The sequence below is a fragment of the Panulirus ornatus genome, chromosome 31 (assembly GCF_036320965.1).
Source record: "Panulirus ornatus isolate Po-2019 chromosome 31, ASM3632096v1, whole genome shotgun sequence".
NCBI classification, from domain to species: domain Eukaryota; kingdom Metazoa; phylum Arthropoda; class Malacostraca; order Decapoda; family Palinuridae; genus Panulirus; species Panulirus ornatus.
In genome coordinates, this window is record NC_092254.1 from 4,667,967 (window position 1) to 4,681,336 (window position 13,370).

At 38.6% G+C, this 13,370-nt stretch overlaps 2 protein-coding genes across 6 annotated transcripts in view; one reads left to right on the forward strand and one right to left on the reverse strand.

The window, feature by feature from the left end:
• Positions 1-483, reverse strand: part of LOC139758735 (rho GTPase-activating protein 45-like) — a 192,764-nt gene extending 192,281 nt beyond the window's left edge. The window contains exon 1 of the mRNA XM_071680464.1: positions 67-483. The gene's annotated coding sequence lies outside the window, so the exon portion shown is untranslated. The remainder of the gene's footprint in view (positions 1-66) is intronic.
• Positions 484-4,493: 4,010 nt separating this feature from the next.
• LOC139758736 (uncharacterized) overlaps positions 4,494-13,370 on the forward strand; it is a 68,081-nt gene continuing 59,204 nt past the window's right edge. The window contains exons 1-3 of one of the 5 annotated variants that reach the window (XM_071680474.1): positions 8,221-8,440; positions 11,817-11,913; positions 12,248-12,409. In XM_071680474.1, coding sequence (XP_071536575.1) covers positions 12,252-12,409 — 158 coding nt within the window. In that variant the 5' untranslated portion in view covers positions 8,221-8,440; positions 11,817-11,913; positions 12,248-12,251. Of the gene's footprint in view, positions 4,593-8,219; positions 8,441-11,816; positions 11,914-12,247; positions 12,410-13,370 lie in introns of those variants that run through there. The other 4 variants (XM_071680475.1, XR_011714911.1, XM_071680473.1 and 1 more) reach the window with 4 other exon arrangements.

Consider the following 13,370-nt stretch of genomic DNA (forward strand, 5'->3'; position numbering starts at 1 on the left):
CAGAAAAAAAAGGAATACACAGAGGAAACAGAAAGTTGTAATACAGGAGAGGATAAGGGCACATACCAGTGGCAGCGGCGGCGGCAGCAGCAGCAGCAGCAGCAGCGGCACCAGCAGCAGCGGCGGCGGCGGCAGCAAGCGGCCGGAATGTTGTCTGAGGCGAGGGGGGGAGGGGACAGAGAGACGTCGCCGCTGCTGCAGTGACGGAGGTGAAGTTGTATATAATCCAGACGGGACGAGACGTTCTTGACGTAATCCACAGGAGAGTATGAAAGGGGGGGAAAGGGGGGTGGGGGGGTGGTCAGTGCCCAGCACTAAGGGGTCCTCCCCGGCAAGGGGGGGTGGGGTGGGTGGGTAGGTACTCAGGAGAGAGGCTAACACAGATCCTGGGGAGCACTGGTGCCACGTGAGGAGGCAGCCGCCCACACCACACACAGGCCAACACTACCCCACACTCACAGCGTCTCCCCGCCCGCCGCCCCTGCTAAAGATAGACCCCAGCGGCGGCCGACGCACACCTCAGCGCCCACTCGAAGAAATTGGGAGACCACAGGCGCAGAGGGAGGCTGCCCTGCCACACCTGCATAGAAAATGGGAAGTGGTAACATGGAGGCACGGAAAATGTAGTGTTGGGCGTCCTTATCGCACAACCGGAAAATTCTATTGTAATGATAAGATACCGAGCTACTTACACTCGATATGAATTATATGAACTAATCAAAATGAACATTTTCGTAAAACTACAATATATATATAAACTACAATATATATATATATATATATATATATATATATATTTATTATACTTTGTCGCTGTCTCCCGCGTCAGCGAGGTAGCGCAAGGAAACAGACGAAAGAATGGCCCAACCCACCCACATACACATGTATATACATACACGTCCACACACGCAATTATAAACACCTATACATCTCAACGTATACATATATATATATATATATATATATATATATATATATATATATATATATATATATATATATATATACATATATACACACAGACATACACATATATACACATGTACATAATTCATAGTCTGCCCTTATTCATTCCCAGGCCCAAATTCTATGAGAGTCCTTGTGTTACCCAGGACCCTTTTACAGATTCCTGCAGCCCAACGCTGCGCTAATTACAGTTGAAGGGAAATGTAGACTCCTTTGCAGTGACACGTTCCCTGACGATACTATACTCCTAATGATACAGCCTCGCCAAAGGAGACTTTTCGCGCGCGATGTGACCTTGAGCTGTAATCACTCACTCCAAACCATACGAGGGAAATACGTTGCTAAAACGACGAATTAATTTTCTGAACTTTGTACATTGTAAATTACAGAAGGGTTTTCAGGTTGGTGACCGGCGGCTACTATTGGTTATTAAATCTACCACCAACAAAGACGCACTCTGAGGTACATCATTCAACTAATGATTCGCTCTACCTGGATACTACAAACACACAAATCTCACAATGAAAAGCTCTACCATTTTCAAATGTAATGCCAACAAGATCGTCATAAGGTTTGGAAGCAGCAACAGTCTTTGGCGACTCCAAGACGCAAAGTACGCAATCTTCTTACTGGGCGAAGAGCTAACGAATTACGACGTAATCCACTTTACGCAAAGAATTCGTAAAGGTCAGTTTCATCGCCGACGAAGTTTATCATCTCAGCTTTTTCATATCTGCCGACAGGAATTTTATCCAGCTTCAATTCCTAGTCTATCAGGATGTATATAATGAAACTGCAGCTTACACACATATACACACCATGCGGTCATTGTTAAGACAGCAGATGACTTGGGTGGTGAAACAGCATATCAGCAAACATGGCTGTATTTCTGCACCAGTAGCAGCCTCCTGCAGTTAACTCGCCTTCGTGTTGTACCTCCACCGTTTGGTTAGGTTAGGGACGTAGCCGCCATGCGCGTCTTATAATCAGCTGTGTAAAATGGTCAGTACATACCAGCTAAATCTTCAACTATTAACTATCCGTCGACTTATGTTGGTACATCTTGTTACGTTGGAAGTAACTTTTTATACGGTTAATGATGTTTACAGCAATTTTAGTCTAGTTACGCTAACACCACTGGTCAAATCACTGTTTGTTGTCTCACTGCTGGCTGGGGTCACTGTTATTAAGCACAGTAATGCCTGTAGCCACAGCATATCCTGTGTCCATATCAAGAACTGCGTAGTGTGTGTGTAATTAGTCTGCATGACATGGTGCTTTTCCCACCTCAAATGTGCGAATCTAAAACCTTAATTTTTCTTGCTCCAGAAGGAACCACAAAAATGAGAGCAGTATTGACGGCTAGCTTAAGAGGCATTTTGGAATAAGAATATATAATGATGATGAGATAATCTTCGCAAAGATTGAAAGACGAAAACCTTTTAAATTGTATGGCCGTGCTGGAAACCTGGCAGATGATAGGCAGGTAAAAATACATGGTAGTATGGATGATAGGAGACTACGCAAGAGATAGCCAGATATACAATATAATAATTTGGTCCTAGTGTTTTTCAGACACAGGAATATTTTTGACTGTGCAATGGAATTATTTTTCTTTTTTATAAGAACATCAATGTGGAGAGAGACGTTTGCTTCATGATAAATCAGTGCAAGACCAGTAGGTGAAAAATTCAAAGGCGCTTATGATGTTGTGGAAGACCATTTTCGCTTCGGCAAACTGGACGTAACTAAAGCTGATGAAGTGGGCGGGTAAACTGAAAGGTTGAATGCATTTGATCTACACCATGAAACAATAAAATCAAATTTTCAAAGAAAAGGTAAACACTTAAGAATAAAGGCAAAATGGTTTAGGCAGTGAGTATATATAGTTCTCTAATTTACACTAACTTTTTATGATTGGATGACACTGTAACGCAACCACATAAATAATAATATTCAGAATTGTTAATATCGGCAAAAAAAAAATTGCGAAAATGCTCGTATCTCCATAGTAATTTTCAACCTTAACTCCTACAATGAAAATAATTTACTCCGCAAACTAAAATGCTCTCAAAACTCGGTCGAAACACTTTAACAATATCGAGCAAATATTTTTCCACAATTTTTATGTCCGATAAATAAGAAAATTCATCTGACTGTCTTGCTTAGCTGTACTATGAATGAACAAATGAAATAAATGCACTTAGTCCTCCTGTTCAGTTTTATTCTCTGCTTCATATCAAGACGCTTATTAAAAAAGTAAATGTATTCTCTCACAAAACATGAGCATATAGCTGCCATTTCTTCTCTCCAATGCCCATAAGATTTGAATGTACTTACTGAAGTTTTGCTTGCGCGTGGCGCGAGGTTGCTTTACATGCGCTGACGCAATGTCTCAGACAGGCTACTTATATGAGCGCCTACATGGGCGCCTACACGAATGTTTTAAAAGATCGGGAGTAAAACATGTATGTAAGGAGTCAGCTTTTGATATACGTAAAAATTCGATAGGGATAAGCATTATGTGTCCTTAAATATAAACGCATACTAGAATTTACATTTTCATGGAAATAACTAAATATATTTCGTTCAAATCCATTCAAGTAATTAGGACTATGAATATGCCATATGCGCAAATTTTCTTGAAATATAAAGAGGGGAATGCCGTCTCTTAGCCCTTCCTGCTGCAGCCAATGGCTACTTATCTAGAACATTCTAGACTGTCGACTCAACTGTGCTACGATATCAGCCACACCGTTCATCGTCTTCGGAACGTCTATACAATCTATTGAATCAGTTTCACTATTTAATCAACTTTCTATCCTAACTACTGACATACTATATGGTGAGCGTACAAACCTGGCTATTGAAATAGTGTTTGGTGAACTTACTGCCCTAGCTGCAGAAATGCTACATGGCGAACTTACTAGTGAAATCATACACGGCAAACTAACTTAGCTACTGAACTGCTATTTGGCAAACTTACTGCACCACTTATCCAACATTCATCTGATGAATTTACCACTCTACAAGCCGAACTATTATATGGCGAACTTCTTTAAAACCCAAAGTTTTTGGCGAACTTTCTGTCCCAGCTATCGGGTATTTAGAGAATTTTCAGCCTTATTTACCAGACTATTATTTGGCGAAATTATAACCCTATCCACCAAACTTGGCAGTTATCAGTAAAAAAAACAAAGTTACTCAATGATCTTATCTTAGCTTCATCTATTACCTCACCTATTTTCTGAAAGTAAATAATCTACGTTATCAAAAATTATCATATATGAATTGGATGTAGTAATCTTTTTATGTGACTCCATCTCAACATTATACAACGGTCTGCTAACCGATATGAATATGTTAAATATTGAATATCTAACTCCATTAATGTCTGTTTTTTTTAAACTATCTTCTATGAACATATGATAAGCCTCTATGACTTATCTAATAACCATGCTTACTGTTATGGAATAAATTACATCGCTATTTTCGACACTACCCAACATGACATTAATGTAATCATCAGTGCTTACTGACATGTGATACTGTAATCCTACGTTGGTCTGTGTTGCTCATATAATTTTTCGGACGCAAGGATTGCTTACTGTACACCCTCATTTAAGGTTGGTGATACTGTTAATTGAGTTAGGTAGTTTAACCTGACCATAAGACAGTGTAGTTTAAGCTTCAGTTCTAGTGTCTGACAGCATTAATACCTAGTCTGTGGTTCTGTGGCAGTAGACTTTAGTGGTGCTATCTCTTTGCTAACGCCACTTTTCCATGTTACTGTTGGCTCATCATTGTCTATACCAGTGAATTGATCCCTTAAACATAAAGTATATAATGAAAATTGATACCTTTCATATGATCCATGAGTCTAAAGTAATGATCCGCTTACCAGTTGGCTTGTTGACGCATGGTCCCCTTTATTCAAGTAATTTACAAGAATACAGTTTAAAGTTACTTTGGTCATCATTTTTCACGAGGCATATTTTGTACACTTCTTGAAAAGTAACTTTTTAAGTACAGTCTTTGAAAAGAACGTAACAGGATTTCCATGCAACGAGTGGAAGACTCCAGTAGTGGTTGGCGGGAAATGTTTGTCTTTCACAAGTGACGCCATGCACGCCATGACGTTAAATATTTTTTTCCTACGTGGGGCGATTTTCTTTATTATTCTGTTGATAAAGGATTTATTAAAACCTTGTCATATGGACTATCAAATGTATTGCACCTCTTGAAGCCCTGATATGTTGGATGCTTGAACAAGGGTAAATGTTCTCGCTATAAATAGCTTATCAAAACATGTTGAATATTAAGGCAATGATTTCACTGTGTATGCTTCATGCGAGGGCCTTAAGTTTGCTTTTGATATTTACCCATATGTATAATGATTCCAAGGTGTTTGAGGATTAACTCACAATATCTAGGTTATTTCTGGAGTATCTGGATCCAGCTCCATTCCCATTTCCAAGAATGGATGTCTAACCTTGTTGGAGGGGTATGATACGAAACGTAATCGTGAAATGAAGGAATATATGCATTCATCCCAGCTGGGATGTCTAAATGTGATTAAATGTAACCTGCTAGAGAATGGTAGTGAGCGAATGCGGGCTTTCTCCGTCAGTTCCTGGCGCTACATTTGCTAATCCAGGAGACGGTGAACAAGTACGAAGTGAATTTGTAAGCTTGTTATTGTGAACGTGTTGAACGTGAAAAGAATTTTACTTTAAAGATTTTTCGGGGATACCCACCTTACGAGTACTTATATGAACAAAAATAGAGTTGAATTGTACTATCCTCGCTAACGGGCAGTATCGACATCCGCGCTACGGGTAGGTATGTCCTTTACCAAAAGGGCGTCCTAGCTACGTCTTTTCGTCGTATATCAACTGACATTTCTTTCCTGTATCTCCCCTGATGACGTGATTATTACACGAAAGTGCACTTGGGAACTTATTGTGTTTCATTTCCCCGTGGACTCATAGGAATGTACTTAATCACGCGCTAAATTGTGATCCTTTCCAATATACACCTTCAAACATACCCATTCTTGCTCCGAGATAATGCTCTCTCCCACACATTCTTCATCGCTTCCAGAACTTTCGCCCCCTCCCCTACCCTGTAACTCACTTCCGCTTCCATGTTCCTTCCGCCGCTAAGTTCACTCCCAGATATCTGGAGGGAGTGAAGTGTTTTAGATATCTGGGAATGAACTTAGCGGCGGAAGGAACATGGAAGCGTAAGTGAGTTACAGGGTAGGGGAGGGGGCGAAGGTTCTGGAAGCGATGAAGAATGTGTGGGAGAGAGCATTATCTCGGAGCAAGAATGGGCATGTTTGAAGGTATAGTACTTCCAATAATGTTTATGGTTGCCATGCATGGGCTGTAGATAGGGTTGTACTGAGGAGAGTGGATGAGTTGGAAATGAGATGTTTGAGGACAATATGTGGTGCGAGGTGGTTTGATCGAGTAATATTGTAAGGGTAAGAGAGATGTATGAAAATGAAAAGAGTAAGGTTGAGGGAGCAGAAGAGGGCGTGTTGATATGGTTTGGACGTATGGAGAGAATGATTGAGGAAAGATTGGCAAAGAATATATGTCTCGGAGGTGGAGGGAACAAGGAGAGGCAGGAGACCAAATTAGTGGTGAAAGGATGGGGGGGGGGGGGGAAGATTTCGAGCGATCGGGGCCTGAACATACAGGAGGATGAGAGGCATGCAAAGAATAGAGTGAATTGGAACGATGTATACCGGGGTCGATGTGCTGTCATTGGACTGAACCAGGGCATGTGAAGCGTCAGGGGTAAAAACATATGAAGGTGTGTGGGGCCTGGATGTGGATGGGGGCTGTGGTTTCGATGCATTACACATGACAGCTAGAGACTGAGTGTGAACGAATGTGGCCTTTTTTGTCTCTTCCTGGCGTTACCCCGTTGAAGCAGAGGATAGCGATGCTGTTTTCCTGTGGGGCTGGGTAGCCACAGGAATGGATGAAGGCGAGCAAATATAAGTGCGTGTGTATATGTATGTATATGTCTGTTTGTATATATATGTATATGTCTTGTGTATGTATATGTATGTGTATGGACGTTTATATATATATATATATATATATATATATATATATATATATATATATATATATATATATATATGTGTGTGTGTGTGTGTGTGTGTGTGTGTGTGTGTGTGTGTGTGTGGATGGTTCGTTATTCATCTGTTTCTGGTGCCTCCTCGCTTACGCGAGAAACGGCGATCAAGTATAATAGATAAATTGATTATATATATATATATATATATATATATATATATATAATCCAAGATACCCCCTTCTATTCCTAGAAGCAAAGCTGTGGAATTCTCCTTCTTGTGTCTTTTCCTATCATGGAATGTCCATTCTCCGAGATGCTCAAGTTAATTTTCCCATGTATTTTGACACTTTTTCATTTTGTTAAGTTCACTGCTTTACCTTTGTCACTGTCATGCATACGACTGTGAGGCATACTGATTCCCTTGTTCCTTCATTTAATCTTCAGTCATGGATCGTGGATTCGAATATCATGGGAAATCTGAATTGAAAATGTATTCTTGAACTTTACATATTTGCTTAGGCCAGTCAGTGTTCCTCAGGTTACTCACCCAGTGCATATATACAAGCACGATGTGTATCACAGATTCTGAACTCCATTGTTAATCTAAGTTAGTTTGAACTTTAGCCATACATTGTAGAATTGTAATGAAAACCCCATTAATGCCTTCATTAAATGAATCTTCAGTAAAACCCGGATGCCCAGTGTCAAGCCAATAGATTGGCTAATTCAAAATGTAATTTGACAGGTGTGGGTTTTGCATCCCAACCCACAGTCGTTCAGTGTTCTACGCGTCCGGTGGGCGATCATGTAGCTATTGCCAGCCACCTTTTCTTACTGTGTTAACAATTCAATTGAGTACTAAAATGCCGAGGCATAATGATCCCTAAGGTTAACTAACAAATATTTCGCTTTATATAGAGAAGAAAGGTTCGTCACCCTTTCATAACACTACTAGTCCATTCTCATCTGATAATGTTATTACTGATGGGGAGTAATAAGTGCTCACTATGTTGTACATCACTTTATACTCTGGATTTAGAATCTTGTACTTAGTAAATAAAGGCGGCGCCGGCCATGTTTGATGCCTGGCGAGAGAAAGTGGTATCAGACTCGACGGTCTCTTATGTTAAACTCCCTTAAGTTTTTCGCAGGAACTGTATATAATATTAATATTTGTAGATTAATATTCTATGTCACTTGGTTGTTGTTTTGGAAGCCTTGTAAGCCATATTGAGCATTCCATAATTTCCGAGTTATCAGGACCGCAGAGCATTATGGGAACTGTCCAAGCGTTTGTTTGGGTGTTGATATGCTTTGTGTAGTCTTTAATTCAGAGGTGTTTATTGGTTTGACGATTCAGAGATTGTCTCGTCCGTATGTAAGTATTACCCAAGTTTTCAGGATACTAGAAATACTGCCATCCTCGTGTATCTCAGATTCCTTGAGCACAACAAAGGATATTTGTATATTGTGTTTTGGGAGCGATGGTAGTTGGCACTAAGAAATCATTTAGTACCTTGCCATATGAATGGCTCACGTTGGTGCTCGGAGCTCACATCTCTCCCTCATGCCGAGTTGTAGGGCAAGTGTTGGCTCTTGGGGCAGGTGTGGGCAGCGGCGGGCGAGCCGCTGCGTCACAGGCCAGCCCATCAATGAGGCACCCGTCACACCAACACATAATTACTCACACACTTATTATCATCATCATCATCATCATCTGGCCGATTCATGTGATTGTTGCTCACTGCTAGAGACACGATTAGTTGTAAATGTTTTTGGATGTTTGTATGAAGTAACATGAAATTTACTGGTAGATACTGAAAAAGGTTAAGAAGGTTACTGCTGCCACCACATGAATGGTGGATCCTTATAGAATTTGGTAACGCACCAGGTTAGGGACACCATTGGGTAATTTACCAGTTTAGCCATGCATCTAAACTAACCTTGATTAAATATATTTGTTTTGCATTAGTTTTATACTGATTCATGAATAGAAGTTGCAAAGTGATTATGAGCACTATGGTTTATGCTGCAGTGTCTAATAAAAGTTATATTTTTTGCTCTCCATCAGACTTACCTTTGGGAAATAGCTGCTTATGTTGTAAATGTTTTTCATATATCGTTAGAATTCCAAATATAATTGCAAAACTAGATTTTGAACAATTTTGTTTTACTAAAGGGCATTAGTTAGATGAGGTGAAAAGATAATGTATGTTAGTAAAATGTGGGGTTATACAATTATGAATTAACAACAGAATCTTCTGAAATCTAACCTGGTAGCTGATCTTATATAAAAGATATATAAATGCAATATATATTCTCCTGCTGGAGATCATTTTGTTGTCTACATCTTGTGACACATTGATGGTGTCTTTTCTAGAGCATGACTGGTATATTTTGACTGCATGATTGAAAGTTGCGATAAATCTTGACAGGAGGATAAGTGAGATTTTTATTGTTTTTTAACTTTATAGAAGTGTTCTACATGAACTTCTTTAGGGTAAACCCCATGGTTTCTTAAATATACGAGTCACATTATCTAACCCTTTTTCTTTATAATTTTGATATTTCTGAATAAACATAGCCACCAACTGTGAAATTTGGATTTACCTCACCGCCATCAAAATAAGTGGGAACATACCCATGTGCTGGAAACCACCACTACATGCATGGTGCCATCTGTGTTGTGCTCTGAGTGGGTATATGCCTCAGCCGAATGACCAAACATATATTTTGATTTTTTTTCTTCAAGAAACTCGAGTGGTATTTCACAGTTTGTATAGTGTTTTGAATATGGTTACCATGATGTACAGAGAAGAATTACCTATTAGAATATGAATTCTTTTTTATATAAGGACTTCTTTTTCATTAGAAAGTTTCCAGCTTTGAGCTTTGGATATTTATTGAATTATGTTCTGCTGGGTTAATGTATCATTTTGAGATTACAACAAGAGTTGTGGAGCATGATTTGGAGAATCATTTTTATTTTATATTAGGTAGTTGAGAGTGGTGAAGATTATGAATACCAGGAAATATATGAGTAATGTTAAAGTTGGTGTGACACTTGAAAAAATCAACAGAACCTATGATATAATCTTAACTAATTCAAATAATTCAAAAATACCCACACTTTAACATTCTACCAACTGCTGACGAACATTATCATTCATTACACCACCCAACTCCCTGAATGGCCTCTGTTCCTTGCAGTTCCTCTCGACGTTATATTTATGCAATAAATCTCGGCTGCTGCAGGAAGCTATTGAGATTTTTCTAGGTTTTATTGATTTTATATTTGTAGACATTTCACTTAGATTAAGTTTAATCCTATACATTGTCTCATCATAAGATTTGTTGCTGTTGTCCTATGAAGTATCAAAAGATGTGATGCATTAAATTTCACCCTGCCAATCTTGTTCCATTCTTTAAACATCCCTCACATTACTAAACAGAATTGTTCAGTATCCAAAGCTATTAGTGCGGCAGAAGTTCTCTGATAAATAATCACGAAACTTTCAATGCCCTAACTCTGCAGCCTGCGGCAAACCCAAGCTCTAGTGGTAGAAGACCCCTAGACTACTTCAGGTATATTGTAGTGATTAGTGATGAGGGATATGAAGATCAGAGATAGTGTGGGTTAGTTGATGTGAAGGTATGAAGGAATACAAATAAATTCAAGCAGCAACAGACCATTGGGTCTTTTTAGTCTGTTTGCAGTAGTGCAAGATATCTGAAAAGTATCTGTAAACTTTATATGTACTGTAACTAAGGAGGTGCAGATAATGTCATTTGGGGACTTGAAAAAAGTATTAATCAAGTCTTTTCTGAAATGTATGTGTGGTGCTGCTATCAATTACTTTCATTGGTAAATCATTCCATAAGTTAACAGTCTTCGTAAAGAAGAATAGTTTACCTCATGTGAAGTGTAGCTTTTACCCATAAGTTTCTATCCTTTACTTTAGTGAAATTGCATAAATACAGCCTTAAGCTGTATAGATCCAGATTATCAGAGCCTTCAATAGTTTTAAGTACTTGTAATAAGTCACCTCTAATCCTTCTCTTTTCTAAGTTTGGATAGTTTAACTGGCTCTCACTGGATTTTTCAGGTAATCATCTTGGTTGTGTGCTGCTGTATTCTCTCTTGTGTATGCCTTTTTGAAATTAACATAGCCAAACCTCAACACATTATGCGTGTGTCACTGTTTTACACCATTTTCATTTTTTTTCGTTAATCATGGCTATTTAGAGTAGCTTCATAATTTTGTGAATTGAATGTGAAACTCCCAGGTTTCTGTAGCCATCCAAGTGGGTGCAGTCAAATCTGGTGGCTACAGTGGAGGTAGTTGCGAGCATTGAAGTGCTGTATAGGAATTCCATCTCTCTTAGCTCTTTCCTTCCATTTTTTGATTATTAATTCTTGCATTAGGGAAGGACCTGTTGAAGAGAATTGTGCAAAAAAGGTACATGAAAAATTCAATTTCCTTGTAAGTGAATAGAAATGAAGTTATTGATAATGGAGAGATGGATAGATTGTGTATATTGTGTTTTTAGTATCAGTTATATACAACTCCAGTACATCTTTTTTGGGTTATGGGGCCTCTGCAGCTATGAAGCTATGCGCCTTTCAGGAATAGCTTAAGGTGAACTTTTCCAGGGTGGAAAGGTCCTCGATGATGCTTTATTCCTTTTCATGTGCTGACGGTGGAACAACCTCATTGAAGGTGACTTCTCACACACAATCTTAACCCTTGCAGGTGGAGCCCAGGAACACCTCTTATATCATTACTAGTCTAATGAAAGCCCTATGGGTCTACTAGGCTAGGCCTAATGACAGCTTCAGAATCATCATAGGTAGGGCTGTCTTAATATACTATGTTCACATTTGCTTTGATCTGTCACATGAAGGAAACCGGAGAGAAATGTTAGAGAATAGGTCAGCTGTGTGTTAAAGCAGTTTCAAGAAATTTTAGTATCTGTTTTTTTTGCCAACTTTGGCAAAGGTTTCACTTTACTCTTAAACATGATCACTATTTCAAGATTTTCAAACTTTTTACCACAGAACGTTTGACTAGTATAGAATAGAAATTTAGTTGTTATTGCACTATTATTAGTATGACTATATTATCATTATTATTATTATTATTATTATTATTATTATTATTACTGTAATATTATTATTTTCCAGAAACATGAGTCACCTGGAGAGTGGCTCAGTGGTTTGGGTGCGACTGGGCCAAGCCTGGTGGCCAGGAACCATCACCACAGTTGCCAAGTGTCCACCTGAATTTGTTGAGGGGATTCGGAAGATTCCTATTGCTATTGTCAAATTTTTCCATGAAAATGAGTTGTGAGTATTTGTTAACACATTAGAATAAACTTTTGTCAGTAATCTATCTTTTGTTATATGATATAATCTTTTCTTTCTTTTTCTTTCATACTATTTGCCATTTCCTGCATCAGCAAGGTAGTGTCAAGAACAGAGGGCTAGGCCTTTGAGGGAATATCCTCACCTTCTTTCAAACACAAACCCCCCTGTTCCCTCTTTTGGGGAAAAAAAAAAGTGCTTGTTTTCTGTAGTTTGATATTAGTCAGGCTAAGTTGCAAAAACACTCTGTACTGTTTTTAGAAGCTGTGTCCTGTAACTTATTCTGTGGCTACACCACCGAGTTGGAGGATTGATTTATGAAGCTGTTTTTATGTGCCAATATCATGATGTGCCAGTGTTAGGTTGAAATGATATGGGTGTGGACTCCAGAAAATTAAGTTTGTTTTTCCACAGCATCATATTTCCTCAAACAGTGAAGCTATGGAATTTTCTTTGTTTTGTCTCGCAATTCCTGTAACATTTCCTCTTATAGTGTCAGGTCCATAACAGCTGAGGAGTTCTCAGTAGTGTCTGCAGCATTCTCTTTCTTATGTTTGTTATTTTACCATTATCTGAGATAACCATGATTGAGGTGTGATATTTTGATGTGCTATGTTGGTTACTGTAAGAAGAAAATCTTCTCTGGCCTTAATTTATGTGTTCTATTCAGTCATTCATCCCAGTTAAGAATTATATGTGTATGAAGGTTAGGAATTAGGGCCTCTAATTTTTATATTTGTTATAATGTATATTTTCCATAAATGTTGTAGTGAGTACAATTTTAGACGTTTTAGTTGTTCAGATGTTTACCTGAATTGTTAGTTGAAAAAGACTTTCAGATGTGACTTGATGCCCAGCAGTTTTGTCTGGCTCATCAGGATGTTAACAAAATAGTATTCTAGTTATGAGGGAATTTGTGAATTTGTGCCTTGAATAGTCTTTA